At 52.1% G+C, this 14,976-nt stretch overlaps 1 protein-coding gene across 1 annotated transcript in view; it reads right to left on the bottom strand.

The window, feature by feature from the left end:
• The window catches only part of NINL (ninein like), a 90,786-nt gene that overhangs the window by 32,655 nt on the left and 43,155 nt on the right, over positions 1-14,976 (bottom strand). Inside the window, exons 14-17 of the mRNA XM_035005712.1 lie at positions 11,994-12,123; positions 8,860-8,969; positions 7,536-7,864; positions 4,353-5,477 (exon numbers count right to left, since the gene is read on the bottom strand). Coding sequence (XP_034861603.1) covers positions 4,353-5,477; positions 7,536-7,864; positions 8,860-8,969; positions 11,994-12,123 — 1,694 coding nt within the window. The remainder of the gene's footprint in view (positions 1-4,352; positions 5,478-7,535; positions 7,865-8,859; positions 8,970-11,993; positions 12,124-14,976) is intronic.

Below are 14,976 nucleotides of genomic sequence, written 5' to 3'. Positions count from 1 at the left end.
AAGGAAGAATTAGTGATCCGGAACACAGAGATAGGAAAAAAAGTACCCAGAATGCGACAAGAGAGAAAAGAAGGTAAAAGGGATGGAAGGGAAGAAATGGAGGAAAAGTGAAAAGATCTAACATCATACATCTAATTGTAGAGTGAGAGGAGAAGTGATGTTTTAAAAATAATGGCTGAGAAGTTTTCATAAGACACAAATTCAATGGGTACAATGTTTTTCTAAGCAGGATGAGTGGAAAGAAAACCACACCTATGCCCTATAACCTGACAATTCCATTCTTAGGTACACCCCAATGTAATGCTCCAAAAGACATGGGTAAGAACTTTCTTAGCAGTACTATTTGTGAAGACTAAAACTAAACACTATTCAAATGCCCATCCACAAGTGAATGAGTAAACTGTGTTATATTCACACAACAGAAAAATCCACAGCAATGAACCATATGAATGAACTACAGCTATAGGTCCTGGATCATCCAGGTGGGCCCAATGTAATCACAGGATCCTGAAATGTTGAAGAGGGAGGGAGGAGAGTGGGTGTCAGAGTGATGTGATGTCAGGTGGACCTGGCCAGTCATTACCAGCTTTAGATGGAAGGGGGCAAGAAACAAGGAATGCAAGCAGTCCACAGAGGCTGGAAAACAGAATAGCGATTCTCTTCTAGAGCCACCAAAAAGGAAGGCAACCCTGCCAGCATCTTAATTTTAGTCCAGTCATAACCATTTCAGACTTCTAAGCTCCAAAACTGTAAAATCATAAATAGTGTTGTTTTAAGCCACTAACTTAGTAATAGTGGTAATTAGTTACAGCAGCAATAGGAGACTAAGAACCAATACAGAGCAACAACTAGACAGAGCAGACTATCCAATGTCAATGGTGGAATCTTTTTTGTTTTAAAGATTTATTTGAGACAGAGCACGCTCACAAATGGGGGAGGAGCAAAGGGAGAGAGAATCCTCAAGCAGATTCGCCACTCAGCATGGAGCCAGACTCGGTGTTCTACCCCAGGACCCTGAGGTCATGATCTGAGCCAAAACCAGGAGTCGGGCTCTCAACCGACTGAGCCCCCCAGGCGCCCCCTACCAAACATTTAAGTAAGAAAATGCTAATCCTTCTCAAACTCTTATAGGAAAACTATAGACCAATATCCTTTCCCAACATTGATGCTAGAATCCTCACAAAATACTTGTTTATATGTTTAAATGTTTAATAGATACAGAATTTCTGCTTTGAATGAGAAAGTTTTGGAAGTAGAAAGTGGTGATGAAAAAAAACAAAAAGAAAGTGGTGATGGTTTACACGTTGTGCATGTTTAATGCCACTAAATTATGTGGTTAAAATGGTCGATTTTACATTATGTATACTTTGCCATGATTAAAAAAAAGTCAATATCCATTGACAGAAAAACTAATTTAAAAAGACTGGTACACTCTTAAAGGATATTAAAGAGATATAGTAACTAAATGCACACCACAATCCTTGATTAGATCTGGGGTAGGTGAACAAACTAGAAAATACATACTGAAACAATTGGCAAAATCTGGAAGTGGAGTGCAAATTAAAAATAGCAGTGCATTCGAATTAAATCTCCCACATGTGATAACAATACTGTGGATATGCAGGAGAACATCCTTGTTCTTATAAAATAACATGTTGAAATATTTAGCAGTAAAATGTCATAATGTCTGCAATTATCCCCAATGATTCAGAAAGAATTTAAAAAGGGTGTGTGCGGAATTGTGTATAGAGCAAAAGAGCAACAGAAGAGGTGACCGTGGATGAATTCGGCCACGTGGGCATTCAGACCACTTCTGTTCTCTAAACTACTGGCAGAGATTCTTTCACAATCCAAATCTGGTCGTGTCACTCTGCACTTTGCTTTCTCCTTGATAAAGACCCAAATCTTCACCATGGCCTTTAAGATCCTGCAGGTCTGAGCTCTGCCCAGCCAAGGGGCCTGTGGCTGGTGTGGGTTTGGAAGGCAGCTATGCTCACCATTATCCCACCAACACCAGCTCTGGTGTGGGTTTGGAAGGTGGTCCCATGTGTTTCCTTACAAGTGGCCACAAGGGAGTTGTGGCCAGGGGTCCACTGGCTGGTGCTGGGGATAGACCTGCCCTCAGAGAGCAGGGGCTGGGGGCCCAGCTTGGGGAGTAAGGGATGCCAGTGGGCTCAGGGGGCACCTGCATGTTGCTGAGCCCAGTAGACTCCTTCAGGCTGCAGGTCTTGTGTGAATTGGCCTCTCAAGGGCTCTGGAGACAAGTGTTCTTCTCTCCTTGCAGGATTCTTCCCCTAAAGACACAGCTCCTTGGTTTCCCCTTCCTCTGAGGGCTCCTTCCTCGACTCTCCACCTACCTCACTCCACAGGCTCCTCAAGTGTAACTGAATCCTGCTCTCCCCACTTCTTGGTCAGTGGCATTTCTGTGGAGTCCTCTGAGTGCTCTGTGACCCACTTCCAATCTCCCTGTTAAAATCCCATCCTCCTGTAACCCATCAACTTGGCTTCGACACTCCTGCCAGTTGACTCCCTGCACCTCTGGTGCTATCACTCTGGTCCCCAGCAACTGTCACTTCTTGCCTGACATCTGCAATAACCACCTCCCCCTGCCCTCCACCCACCTCCTCCTACACACCCACCCCACAACCCCTGCAATCCACTCTTCCCAGTTTCCCTGGCTAACCAAGAGCATGTTTCCACAGCTGCCCGGCTCAGGGCCCCAGCAGCCTGCCTCTCAAAAATCCTCCCCATACCCACAAGAGCTGGTTCCTATTCACATTCCCCTCTGCACAGCCATCTCCTTATTCCCCAAGGCCCTCTAACCTGGGCAAAGCCTGCTCCTGCCCCAGGTCCTCCTCCGCCTTCCCAGATCTGAACACCTCACCTCTCAGAAAGAAAACTACCGGCTTGAATTTGGCCCAGTCGTTTCTATATACTCCCTTAGGCTTTCACCATTGTGCACGTGTCCCTAGAAAATGTACATGGTCTCAGCAGCATGGCCTTTAAGTTTCCTCATATTTGAAACAGGGCAGCGAGTTTCTTCCTGACACTGAGACACGCAGGAAGCACGGCACCTCCCCCAGAGGCTGAAAGCCGTAAACCGGTCTTGCACCCTGCTGCTATCCCTAGCTGTACCCCCACATAGAAGATGCCCCATAATCACTGTCAAGGAGTGAAGACCCTCCTGAGAATACAACTGTGACTTTAGCTATGGGGTCAACAGGAAGGGAGTGAGACTCAAAGTGCTGGGCTGCTTCTGTGCCTAAGGCCCCTCCCTGTGTTTGCCTGGGGCCTGCCACAGACTCGTGTGCAGAACAGGTACCCACGATGTGTCCGCAGGGCCCAAGACCAGCCTGTGTGTGTCTGGGACTTGCTATGGAGCATCCAGGATAGTAAAGTGCGTGTTCTACATTCATTTTGTGCCCCATGCCCTTTGGGGGCACGGCACCCTCTGCACTTCATGGGTGACAAAATTTAGAAGTCAGGCCACTACAAACAAAGTGCTCTATGGTTTAGAGACACCCACATAAAAGGCAGGGACATCAAGTAATGGCACCTCTAGGAGGTGAGGAGGCCTGGTGCCTAGGAGGCTTCTAGCTATGCTAGTATTTTTTCTTAAGCTGGGTGGTGCCTTGACATTTCTTCCTTTTGGTTTCATGTCAATCCCACATAATCTTTTTACTCAATGAAGCTAACTGCCCGTGGTCACCCAGGTAGCAGGAGCTGATGCCTGAGGGGGACTGTAGAGCTCTCTGAACTTGGCCCACATACCAACATCTCGAGGCCATCTCCCCAGCTTCAGGCTTCCCCTGAAGGCATCAACTGCAGCAGCATCTTGAACCCCCCCTGGGCACTCATGCCCCACCCCCAGCCTCCCAGGAGGTGTCTGGGCTGGACAGCCTCCTCTGTTGCTCCACTCAGGAAGCTCAGGAACTTGCAGTTCAAGGACAGTGCCTGGCACACATGCTGGCGGGGCAAAGTAGTGGGTCCTGCTCAAAGTCAGCAGGAAGAGAGCTCAGGAGACCCAGAACTGAAGCAGGGTTCCAAACACAGTCTGTCTTTGTCCTTGTAAGACCAGCGAGAATTTCCTAAGGACAGGAGCAGGAGATGTCCTTAGGACACCAAGGCCAGATGAACTGCCCAGAACGGCCCAGCTCTGCCCTCACCCATTCACTGGGCATGTGGTGACCTGTGGGATGCCCCGGGGTCGGGGCCGGGCTTATGACCCCTGCACAGGCATGAGGGTTACATAATCCCCATCAGCAGCTGTGACGAGGCCCATGCAGTGGAGCTGGAGGTGAGAGGTTAGAGGGTATATAGCCTGACATTCTAAGAATGGGTAGAAACCAAACCTGTTGTTCTCTCTTGAATCTGCTTCTTTCTCAAGAACCCGAACGACTTCTTCCAGCTGCAGAAGTTTGGTTTTCATGTCGTCCTTCTCTCTTTCCAGGGCCGTGTTGGCCTCTTCCTCCCGCAGGGCCTTAAGCTGCTCCTGCCCCGCCACCTGGGGGCCAGTGAGGTGGGGTTGGGAGAGCGAGGTGCTCTCCTTGGCCTTGTCCCTGCTGTGCTGCAGCCCCTGCTCCAGGGTGCTCTCCCCATGCTGGCCCTGCTCCGCCACAGCCTGCCCCTGGCTGCCCGTGGGGGCCAGCTCCTCACTCAGATGCCCAGCTCGCTCCAGAATGGCCAGCTGCCTCTCAGTCTCTCCTCTGCCCACTGGTGGGGGCTGGGCTGGTGAGGCATCTCCTTCTGTTCCCCAGAGCAGCTCCTGGGCTTCAGTCTGGCTCACACCAGCTGAGCTGCCGGCAAGAGGCACTGGCTCCTCCAGAACCACTCTCCTGTCCGCCCCACGTGGGTGCACCTGTGCCCGCCTCTCAGGAGGAGGAGAAGCCACCTCTTCAGCAACGAGCACATGCCGACCATCCTCTCTGAGGCCAAGGCTCTCCAAGGGCCCTCTGCGGGCCAGGGCAGGGGCTAGGGCTGGGCTCTGCTGGGCATCCACATGCCTGCACCTGGTTTGCCCATGGCCACGCCCATCGCCAGGTTCCAGCCAGGCCAGTGGCTGCTCCCTCCTGCCTGCACCCTCCTGCTCACGACCTGCCACTGCTGGCCTGTCCCTCCAGCAGGCCCACAGCATGTCTGCTGCCCATACAGGCCTTCCCACTTGTTTCCTACAGGTGAGCTCCAGCTTCTCCTCCTCCAGGGCGGAGGACCTGCAAAACTCTGCCTGTTCCTTGCCTACCAGCTCCTGCAGCTTCCGCTGCTGACTTCCCCAGCGTGGGTGGGGCTCCTCCCCCCTGCCCGCCCTCCGCTCCTTCTCCTGGTCATGCTGCTCTGTCACCTCGTGGACTTGCAGCAGGGCTCTCTGGAGCACCTCTTCCTTCTCCTGCTGAGGCTGCAGCGCAAAGTGCTTACAGTGGGCAGCCTGCTGGGCTTCCATCCTTGAGAGCTCGTAGTTCAGCACAACTTCGGCCTCTTTCCTACAGAAACAGAGCACGTCACAGGCGCTGTGGGCACAGCTCAGGCCCAGTCCTACCCCCAGGTTGGAAAGGCCTCCTCACAGGCTCCTCTTGTCCTGACCACGGACCTCCTCTGCCTGGCCTGCTCTGTCCCCTCACCCCCATGCACCCCAGCGTTCCATCCATGCCCTGGGACCCTCTGTAGAGGGTCTATCGGAGGATCTGCCCTCAGTACGGTTGGGTTCTACATACAGAAGCTGACACGAAACCATTCACACATGTGAGTGTTAAGTGTAAGTTGATTATAACTAAATAGGATAAAAATTCAGTATCTGAGTCATGCAGGCCACATGTCCAGGGCTCAGCAGCCATGTGTGGCTGGTGGCTGCCATCATGGATGAAGAAGATACAGGACGTGTCCCCCATCACAGGAAGTACTAAGGACAGTGCTGGTCTAAAACTTTAGTGAGATGTGTGGCTCTCACCTACAGTTCAAAGCTACCCTTGAAAATCTGGTAAGTTGCTGGGCACCAGGCCTTCACAGCCCTGGGAGAATGGAGTCCCAGCCGAGGTGAGGGCACTAAGGACATGTTCTTTGTGGCTGGTGCCAGCCTGAGAACAGGACATGTGGCCGGATGTGGCTCTAGGTCCAGCGTGGGGAAGGACTGTGAACAGCAAGCAGGTCCTCCGGATGGATGGTGCAGGCTGGTGGAAGGGGCTACCAGGCACCGGCCCATCTGCTGCCAGGAGGGTCTAGAGGGACTTGGGTCAAGTCCCTTATCGCATAGCTCTGGGGTTTAAGAGAAAATAACTTAAAGCTCAGAGAAAGCACATGACTTAAAAATGACCTTTATCATCCTGTAGGAGAGTGACAGTTCCCGTCAGCCCCCACGGGCCCAGGGCCCTTCCACTGGTGTCATATGGAGTCCAGGGAGGAAGGAGCACCCACAGACTTGGGGGCCAGTCTGGTTCTTTCACAGCACACCCTACGTACTCAGGCTAACTCCAATCACTGAGCCAAAGGGGAGAGCGCATCCCACCCAGGTTGGAGGGCATAGTCTCTACATAAAGGCTGTCGACATCTTGCAATCAGGGGGTGACTGAGGCCACATGCACTCAGCTCCAACACCGAACCCCACCGAGCCCTACATAAGCCCTCTGTGAGGAGCACAGTGCGGTGGGCCACTCCACTGTGAGCCATCCGCTCAGCCCTGGGTCAACATATGCTGGGTATAGTCATCCCCTCCTGAACTGGATGGGTCCAAGACTCCCCACAAGACACGGAGGGGCTGACTGACCAGTGCCATGGCTAAGATAACTAGTCATTTCACTCTACCAAGTCAGACCCACTCGACAAGGAATGAACACATGGGTATTTCTCATGTCACTATGACACTGTTCAACACAAAATGCCATATCCCAGTTTTCCAAATAAACCTTTCCTCTCCTTTGCTCACACCTTTTGGCCTTTCCAAGAACCTCACCAACCCAAATTATTTGTCTTTCCCATTGTTTTAGGGGTTTTAGACCTTTCATCCATCTGCTCATGTGCTAGAAAATTAAATGAGATATTAAAGGAAGATTAAAGGAAGAACATACTGCCCTTTGCAAGTATGAGGCAAAATTCTATAAGGAATTTTAACTCTTAAGCTTTAGTTAACAGATATTTTTAATACGAAAGAACAATCCTTACCTGATGACCTGTTCTTTCTTTTTTAAAAAAATATTTTATATATTTATTATTTTGGGGGGGGTAGTGTGCTGTGAGCACGGGGAGGGGAAAAGAGAGAGGAAGACAGAGAATCTCAAGCAGACGGCACTGAGCATGAAGTCTGATCTGGGGCTCGATCCCGTGTCCCTGATATCATGACCTGAGCCAAAACCAAGAGTCTAACACTTAACTGACTGAGCCACCCAAGTGCCCCTGACCTGTTCTTTCAATGCTCACCTACCTGCCCTGAGAAAAAGCACCCCGTTAGCAGGTACTATAATTCTGAGCAGTTTCCTGATGCGGTTTCAAATTTGGGTTCTTGGCAAGAACCCCTAACTGTAAGACCCTGAAAGGACGCAGTGCCTGACCTGACTCGCTGCAGCTCGTTCCGATGCCTCTGGTGCTGTCCCTGCTCCGGTGGGTCCTGCTCTCGGGCCAGCCGCCCGGCTGGGCCAGATAGTGCCTGAATGCAGCACTGCCCCAACCCCGCCCTCTCCAGCAGAGGGCCACAGGCTGCCCGCTGGAGCTGGTCCTGCAGGCCTCGGATGAGCTCCTGAGACTTCCCGAGCAGCACCTCCAGGTCAGCCCTCCGGCACTCCAGCACGTGGACCTCAAGCCTGAAGGCCTGCTGCATCTGCTCCCTCTCCTTTGTGAAGTCTCTCCTCATCAGCTCCATTTCCCTCTCGTAAGAATTTACCTGAAAAGAGAAATGTGAGCAGTGTCCATCAGGAGGTCCTGAAAATGACTTACTGGGCAACACAACACAGAAATACCAGACTTCTAGGCACGACACCCAAAGAATGGTGGCCCAGACCCAAAGCAGTGCACAGGCCTATGAACAGAAAGAGCGGCGCTAAGGACAGTGGAGCCCCTCCCAGGGCGCAGTGTGGCCTCGGGCTTCCCTTGTCTCCCATAACCTTCACAAGGGCCCCCCGAGGCAGGTCCAGCAGGTGGGGAACGGAGACTGGGATCACGTTAGGCCAGGCGCCTGGCCAGGCCACCTGGAGGGCAGATGGTGGGACAACTGAGAGAACTGGGGAGCCTTCATGAGACCAGGGGTGGCTCTGAACATCCTCCAGCCCCCAGGGCACGGCTACTGCAGGAGTTTCCAGCTAATGCATCCCAGGGAGCCCAGAGGCACAAGCATAGGACAGGCACTCCCACCTTGCTGCTACTCTTACGCCTGATAACAAATCGTGGAAACAAGTCATGGACATGTCTCTTAACAGAACCCCACCACGATCTGCTAACAGAGCAGAAGACAAGTTCATCTAAAAAGACAGACTCAGCCAGGGTCCTGGTCACAAGGCCACGGAGTACCCCACAAAGGGCAATCCCAGGGTCGCATCAGCTTAGAACACAGATGGCAGCTCTGATTCCCTGATGGCAGAGTGGGCAGCAAGGTCTGGCCTCAGTGCGACGACCCCTATGACACTTGGGTACACATAACCCCATTCCCTCCCTTTACTGGTCATTCCTTATCTCCTGCCTCCTTCCAAAGAAGGTGTGAGGCAAAATGTTCATTTTCTTTACATTTCCCCACAATCTCCTGTTCCCCTGAGCGGGCTTCCTAAGGGGCACAGGATCTAGGACACACGTGTGCATGTGGAAACATGCACGGCCGAGCAAGGCTTTCCAGCACGCAGCAGGAAGCTTCTCTGTGTCCCTGTGGCCGCCCTCACTCCCCCTGACCTTGGTCTCCAGCTGGATCTTGAGGTCTTGGCAGTGTTCCTTCACCTGCTCCATCATTATCTCTGTTTCTAAACTCACTGGAATGGAATCACCAACAAATGAGATGATGCCTGCAAACAAAGAGACATTCCTGTTTCTGTCCTGCCGAGGATGCCGTAGGCTGTTCCCAGCCCTCCGATCCGACATTTGGCCGGCACTGAGTATTCAGCCTAGTCATCTGCCACCATGCCCCTGACCACGCACAACCCTCCATGGGCCTTTTCTGCAAGAGGAATGCTGTGCTGGCAGAGACAACCAACCCTCGTGGGTTTCCACAAGCAATCTACTATGCTTAGCTCTCAAGGTAGGAGCTCTTCAGAAATCAGCATTCCGAGTCTTTGCCAGAACACACATTACCCAAAGATATAACCAGGAGGCTCCCTGCAAGATCTGTCAGGCCCTTGGATTCCCTAAAAGATGCTGTACATGGTATGTTTACTGCCCCCTGAATTCTGTTCCTCGATGATGCCAGGCACACAGAGGGACTGGGAAGACCGAGCAACGAGTGTGACCTGTCGCAGACAGTCAGTGCTTTATGATGAGGCACTATGAGCCTTATTTTTTCAAGCTTTTTATTCTAGCTATGCCCTTTTCTTAGAGACTTTATGTTACTTACTACTACATGATAATAACATGGGTTTTCAATATGTTAAACACAGTAAATACTCATGGAGTCAAAGTTCTGACAGATCACAGGAAAGAGTACATGAGTGACCCCTTGTTCCAGAGGATTCTCCTCACTGACCATGTCAGACGTCCTTGCAGCTCATTTTGCGAGGTGCCTGTAGAACTGCAAGCACCCCCCGGGGCACCAGGCATTTCTGGTGCTACTGAGTAACATGCCAAAGGGCTGACTCAAAATATGAGTTTTGGCCACTGCTCAGGTTTTGTGCTGGTCTGGGGCTGGGGAAGTGAAGGGAGATGACACACGCCTTAACGATTTGCCATGAAAAAAAAACGACAGAGTTGAGGGCCATGGGGCCGAGAGAAGTCAGGATAAGCACCTCAGGAAAGCAAGGAGCCCCTGCCCTGTAAACCGGAGCTGCCACCTGGTTCTGGCCAAGTAGGCCCAGGTGCACGAGCAGCTGGTAGGAGTGGCTCCATCTGGAAGTACTGAGGGCAAGGCCGCCAGGACCCCACAGCCCTTCTACCAAAACTCCCCTGTGGCAGCAGAACTCTCCTCCTTTGAAGGGGCAGACGGGACTTCTGTGTTCAGATGGAGGGTGGTGGGGGGGCAAAGGGGAAGAGAAAGGGCCCTGGTGTGGGATCAGTGATGACACAGAGGCTGGGGCTGCCTTCTGGTGCCACAGTCCAAGGTCTTCTGGACAAGGGCCACCCAAGGTATGGGTCCCTAGCTCTGCTGATCCCTGGGTTATGGTTGGCAGCTCTTGACAAGGGTCCCATGTTCCATGCATCCCACACTCCTCCAGGGACAAAGGGAGGTAGCAATCCTCTCCCCCTTCCCTGTGGCCAGGCTGCCCACCTGGCCATGTGTAACACTAACCTGGGGATGTGATGTTGTCTGGTGTGCTGGCCGTACCCCAACACCTCCCAGCTGAGGACAGTCAGGACAGCAGGTCTTGGAAGTCATCAGACTCCACTAAAGAAGATGCTGTGAGGGGATCCCCTTAAGGGACTGAGGAAGCTGGACCCAGTGCACAGAAAGCCCCACTTGGTTCCCATGTTGGCTCTCTTAGGTACAAACTTTATTCTTTTTTTTTTTTTTTTTTCCAAGATCTCATTTATTTTATTTGAGAAAAAGAGAAAGATGGAGAGGGAGAGAGACCATGTGCAGGGGGAGGGGTGGAGGAAGAGGGAGAGAATCTCAAGCAGACTCCGTGCTGAGTGCAGAGCCCAAGGCTGGGCTCAATCTCATGACCCTGCAATCAGGACCTGAGCCGAAATCAAGTTTTAACCGACTGAGCCACCCAGGTGCCCCCCTTTTTCCTGTTTCATTAAGTAAACAGCTTTAGGACAATATATGAACTCTGACTGCTCTAAGGGTTGTAGATGAGAACAAGATGCTCTCTGAGGGGCTGACTCTGCTGTGGTACATGGTCAGTGGAGGTAGCCACGTGGCTGGGGGCGGGGTGGTCCCGGTGGTCCCCACAGGCTCCTCACCAGCAGCGGTGCGCATGGAACCGCATGCAGCATGTAAATTTGCATAGTGCCCACCCCATGCAACTTCCAGGAAAGGTGGCAATCAGCCAAACCCACCCTGTCCTCCAGAAGGACCATGGAAACCTGAAGGACAGCTGTGGCATCTGAACCCCACCCCCCAATTCTAGTCTCTAGAAGGAGCCAATAACTGCGCCTCTTGGTGCCTGGAGCTTGTCTCAAACCTCACAGGCTGAAGAGTTAAGGAGCGTGAAGCCCTGGTCTTTATTGTCAAGTAACTCCTTCAGCATCAGTGCTGTGCACAGGCAGGTGGAGCCGGCCCTTCCAGGGTGCCACAGCCACACCCCATCTCGACCCTTTCCACACCATCCAGGGAGTAAACATCAGCCCTGTCTGCTGCAGTCCACATGAGGCCTCTGTGAATACCAGGAGTCCCTGACACATTTTACGCATTTACCTTCCCTCTGAGAGCTGTCACAGACCCAAGACCAGACATCGTGCTCTGAGCAGGGCTGGGAGACCACCACCCTGCTCACTCCCAGCCTCCCCTCTCCTCCCTTCCCTCGATGACTATGTCCGACCCCTGCTGAACGTTCATCCTAGGGCATCTCTCTGGATCCTCCCCATAACCCAAGAGGCCCACTAGGACATGCCTGTCCTGAGGTCACTACCAGGTCATCATAACCTTCACCACTCTACCCAAATGGTAAAATCCTTACCATCTTCTACCTCCCTTGGGCCTCTGGGTATTGTCCCTGGCCTTGGGTTACAGGCCCTTCTCCCACATGTGGCAGTCCGAAGGGCATGTGATCCCTTGGAGGCCTGACACGCCGGGCAGCTGGCCCCCCTCCTGCAGAGTCCCCCGGGACCAGGGGGAAGCTTGTGCAGTGGGGGAAGATAGACACCCCCTGCCACCAGCCTCTGCTCTCCCACAGCAGGAGCGCACAAGCTGTCACCTCCTGGGACTGGGCTCCTACCTGCTGGCCCGTGTCCAGGGGGCAGCCGTTCCTCTGGCTGTGCGTGAGGCCGGCCATGCCAACTCGGGGGCAGCTGTGCTCGCAGGCCTTCCAGTGCAGCCTGCAGCTCGTCGTTGCGGTCCTGCAGGTCCTGTGGGGTACAGCCAGACACCCCCTGCAGCCAGTGCGGCCACCTGAGGGGCGGTGAGGAATGGGGCAGTGTGGAGCCAGCCCGCCAAGGGAGCAGTCAGGTGTCAGGCCCTGACTTCCAGCACACAACACTTAAAACTGCATTCCTGTTTCCTAAGGACAGGTGAGCCAAACGAAAGCAGAGGCCACTTCTCGACCTTCTAGTACCCTGCACCACTTTCGAGCACTCAATATTCAGAAGGGGCTCAGAAAAAAATAGTGGAGTGGAAACTGAAGAGAAATGTAGAAAATACAGAGAACCATTAACAGCTGAAACCCCAGTGATGTTGTGATGTGGGTGTGAGGCAGCAATGTCCTGGGATGTGTCCTGGGATTCTTTCCTCTGCTGCTGTTGAATCTGCAAACGGTTCTTTCTACAGCTACTGAGCCAAGAGGATACCAGGTGCTTTAGACCAAGGGCTACAGAACAAAGATGATCTTACCAAACAGAAAGGATGATGTCTGAGTGAGCACGCACACTGGGGGAGGTGGGGGGACTTGGGAGGTGATCATGAAAGCTTCAGAGGAAGGGCCTCATTTGCAACCAGCGTAATTCTGTCCACACGTGAAAGAAACACATCTCAACAAGCACACCTGGTCACCTGATTTTTAAACGGGCTAGAAAGGGTAGAGTTTATAGCCACTTTCTCAGACAGTCCCACAGCTAGCACACCACAGCTGCGTGTGTTGCCATGTCCACTCCTGACTCTGGGTCTATGTCCCCCTGCCCTGGAAGCTCAACAGGCCCCTGACTGCCCCAGCCTGCAGGATGGCAGAAGTGATGCCCCGTCTTCCAAGGGTGCAGCTTCTAGCCAGCTTCTCCTTTTGGGATAGCCCCTCTAGCCAAGACCACATGGACACCCGGCACATCCACAAGCCTCCACATCCCTTGCTGGTTTTTTAATCCTATTTGAGTTTCCTTTCCAGGCGGCTCTCATTGAGTAGACCTCATCTTCCCAAAACTGTTCCTGAAGGCCAGCACCTGGCCTGTGGCTGCATGCCCCTGGAGAAGGAGCCTCTCATTGGCAGTTCTAGGCAGTGGGAGAAGGGACGGGTTCTGCACAGATCTCACAAGAAGCACAGATTCACACAGGGTCACTGTACCTCATTCAGAATCTCCTAGACAAACATACAATTTTCCCCATGGAGGAAGCAGTTCTGTCTGGGGGGAAAGGGCAGGGCAGAAAGTAAGAGCTTCGGGACAAGTGTGCAGAACAGAGCGTGGACCCCGTGGTTCCTGACACAGCCTGTGGTCACTGCTGCTCTAGCCCTGGGATGTCTAAGAAGGCAGCACTCAGTGCATAGGCCACCAAGCATCTCAGGTGCGGGGAGTCTGAATCGAGGTGTGCTGTAGCCTAAAATCTACACCAAATTTCAAAGACTGGATTCCAAAAAAACGGATATAATGGTAACATTGTAGAAATATTGAATTAAATAAAATGTTATTAAAATTGATGTCACCTAGGGGTAGACGAACCCTGAGAGACGATGGACTCTGAAAAACAAACAGGGTTCTAGAGGGGAGGGGGGTGGGAGGATGGGTTAGCCTGGTGGTGGGTATTGAGGACGGCACATTCTGCATGGAGCACTGGGTGTTATGCACAAACAATGAATCATGGAACACTTCATCTAGAACTAATGATGTAATGTATGGGGATTAACATAAGAATAAAAAAAAAGAAGAAGAAGAAGAAGGTAGCGGGAGGGGAAGAATGAAGCGGGGGAAATCGGAGGGGTAGACGAACCATGAGAGACGATGGACTCTGAAAAACAAACTGAGGGTCTAGAGGGGAGGGGGGTGGGAGGATGGGTTAGCCTGGTGGTGGGTATTGAGGAGGGCACATTCTGCATGGAGCATTGGGTGTTATGCACAATGAATCATGGAACACTTCATCTAAAACTAATGATGTAATGTATGGGGATTAACATAAGAATAAAAAAAATTGATGTCACCTATTTCTTTTTACATTTTTTTTTAAAGATTTTATTTATTTATTTGACACAGAGAGACACAGCGAGAGAGGCAACACAAGCAGAGGGGGTGGGAGAGGGAGAAGCAGGCTTCCCGCTGAGCAGGGAGCCTGATGCAGGGCTCGATCCCAGGACCCCGGGATCACAACCTGAGCTGAAGGCAGATGCTTAACGACTGAGCCACCCAGGCGCCCCTCTTTTTACACTCTTTAATGTGCCTATGGGAAAACTTAAAATTACATGTGTACCTTGTATTGAGTATTTTGAAAACATACACACATCCCACAAATCCAGCAGCGCCAAAAAGCAGGTTTTCTTAGGTGTTATGCAGGGCATAGACTTCTCTGCTTGGAGGACCCAGCAGGGAGCATCACCAGTTCTAACTGATGAGGGTGACATGCACCATCCTGGGCACGAGCCGTGGGCCCCAGCTCTACACAGAGGGTGTCTGGTGGGGCTGGGGAGCCAGGCACCTATTTCCACAAGGACTCACATTTACTTGGGGTGCCTATGGGTGCCAAAGGTACTACTGTACCAGCCAGGAAAGGCAACAAGTCCATTGCCGTAATTCTGCAGTACTAAGGGTCTGAGGGGAGGGTGGGACTTCAACAGCAGCACTGGGAAGCATCAGAGAGGAAGGGGGTGCCAGCAGGCTGGCTGGGCCCAAGTAAGCACACATGTAAGGGGGGGATGAAGAACCACCCAAGGACGGATAATGGTGGGGACGTCAGTCAGGGGTTGGTGTGTGTGACAGTCCATTTGGGCTGCTATCACAAAATACCACAGACAGGGCTTATCAAGAACAGAAATTTAGTTCTCATAGTTCTGGAGGTTAGAGTCCATG

Source organism: Mirounga leonina, unplaced genomic scaffold, assembly GCF_011800145.1.
Source record: "Mirounga leonina isolate KUSES-001 unplaced genomic scaffold, KU_Mleo_1.0 Mir_150, whole genome shotgun sequence".
In the NCBI taxonomy this organism is placed as follows: Eukaryota; Metazoa; Chordata; class Mammalia; order Carnivora; family Phocidae; genus Mirounga; species Mirounga leonina.
Note: the sequence above shows the minus strand (reverse complement) of the source record. Positions and strands in the feature narration are given on the sequence as shown.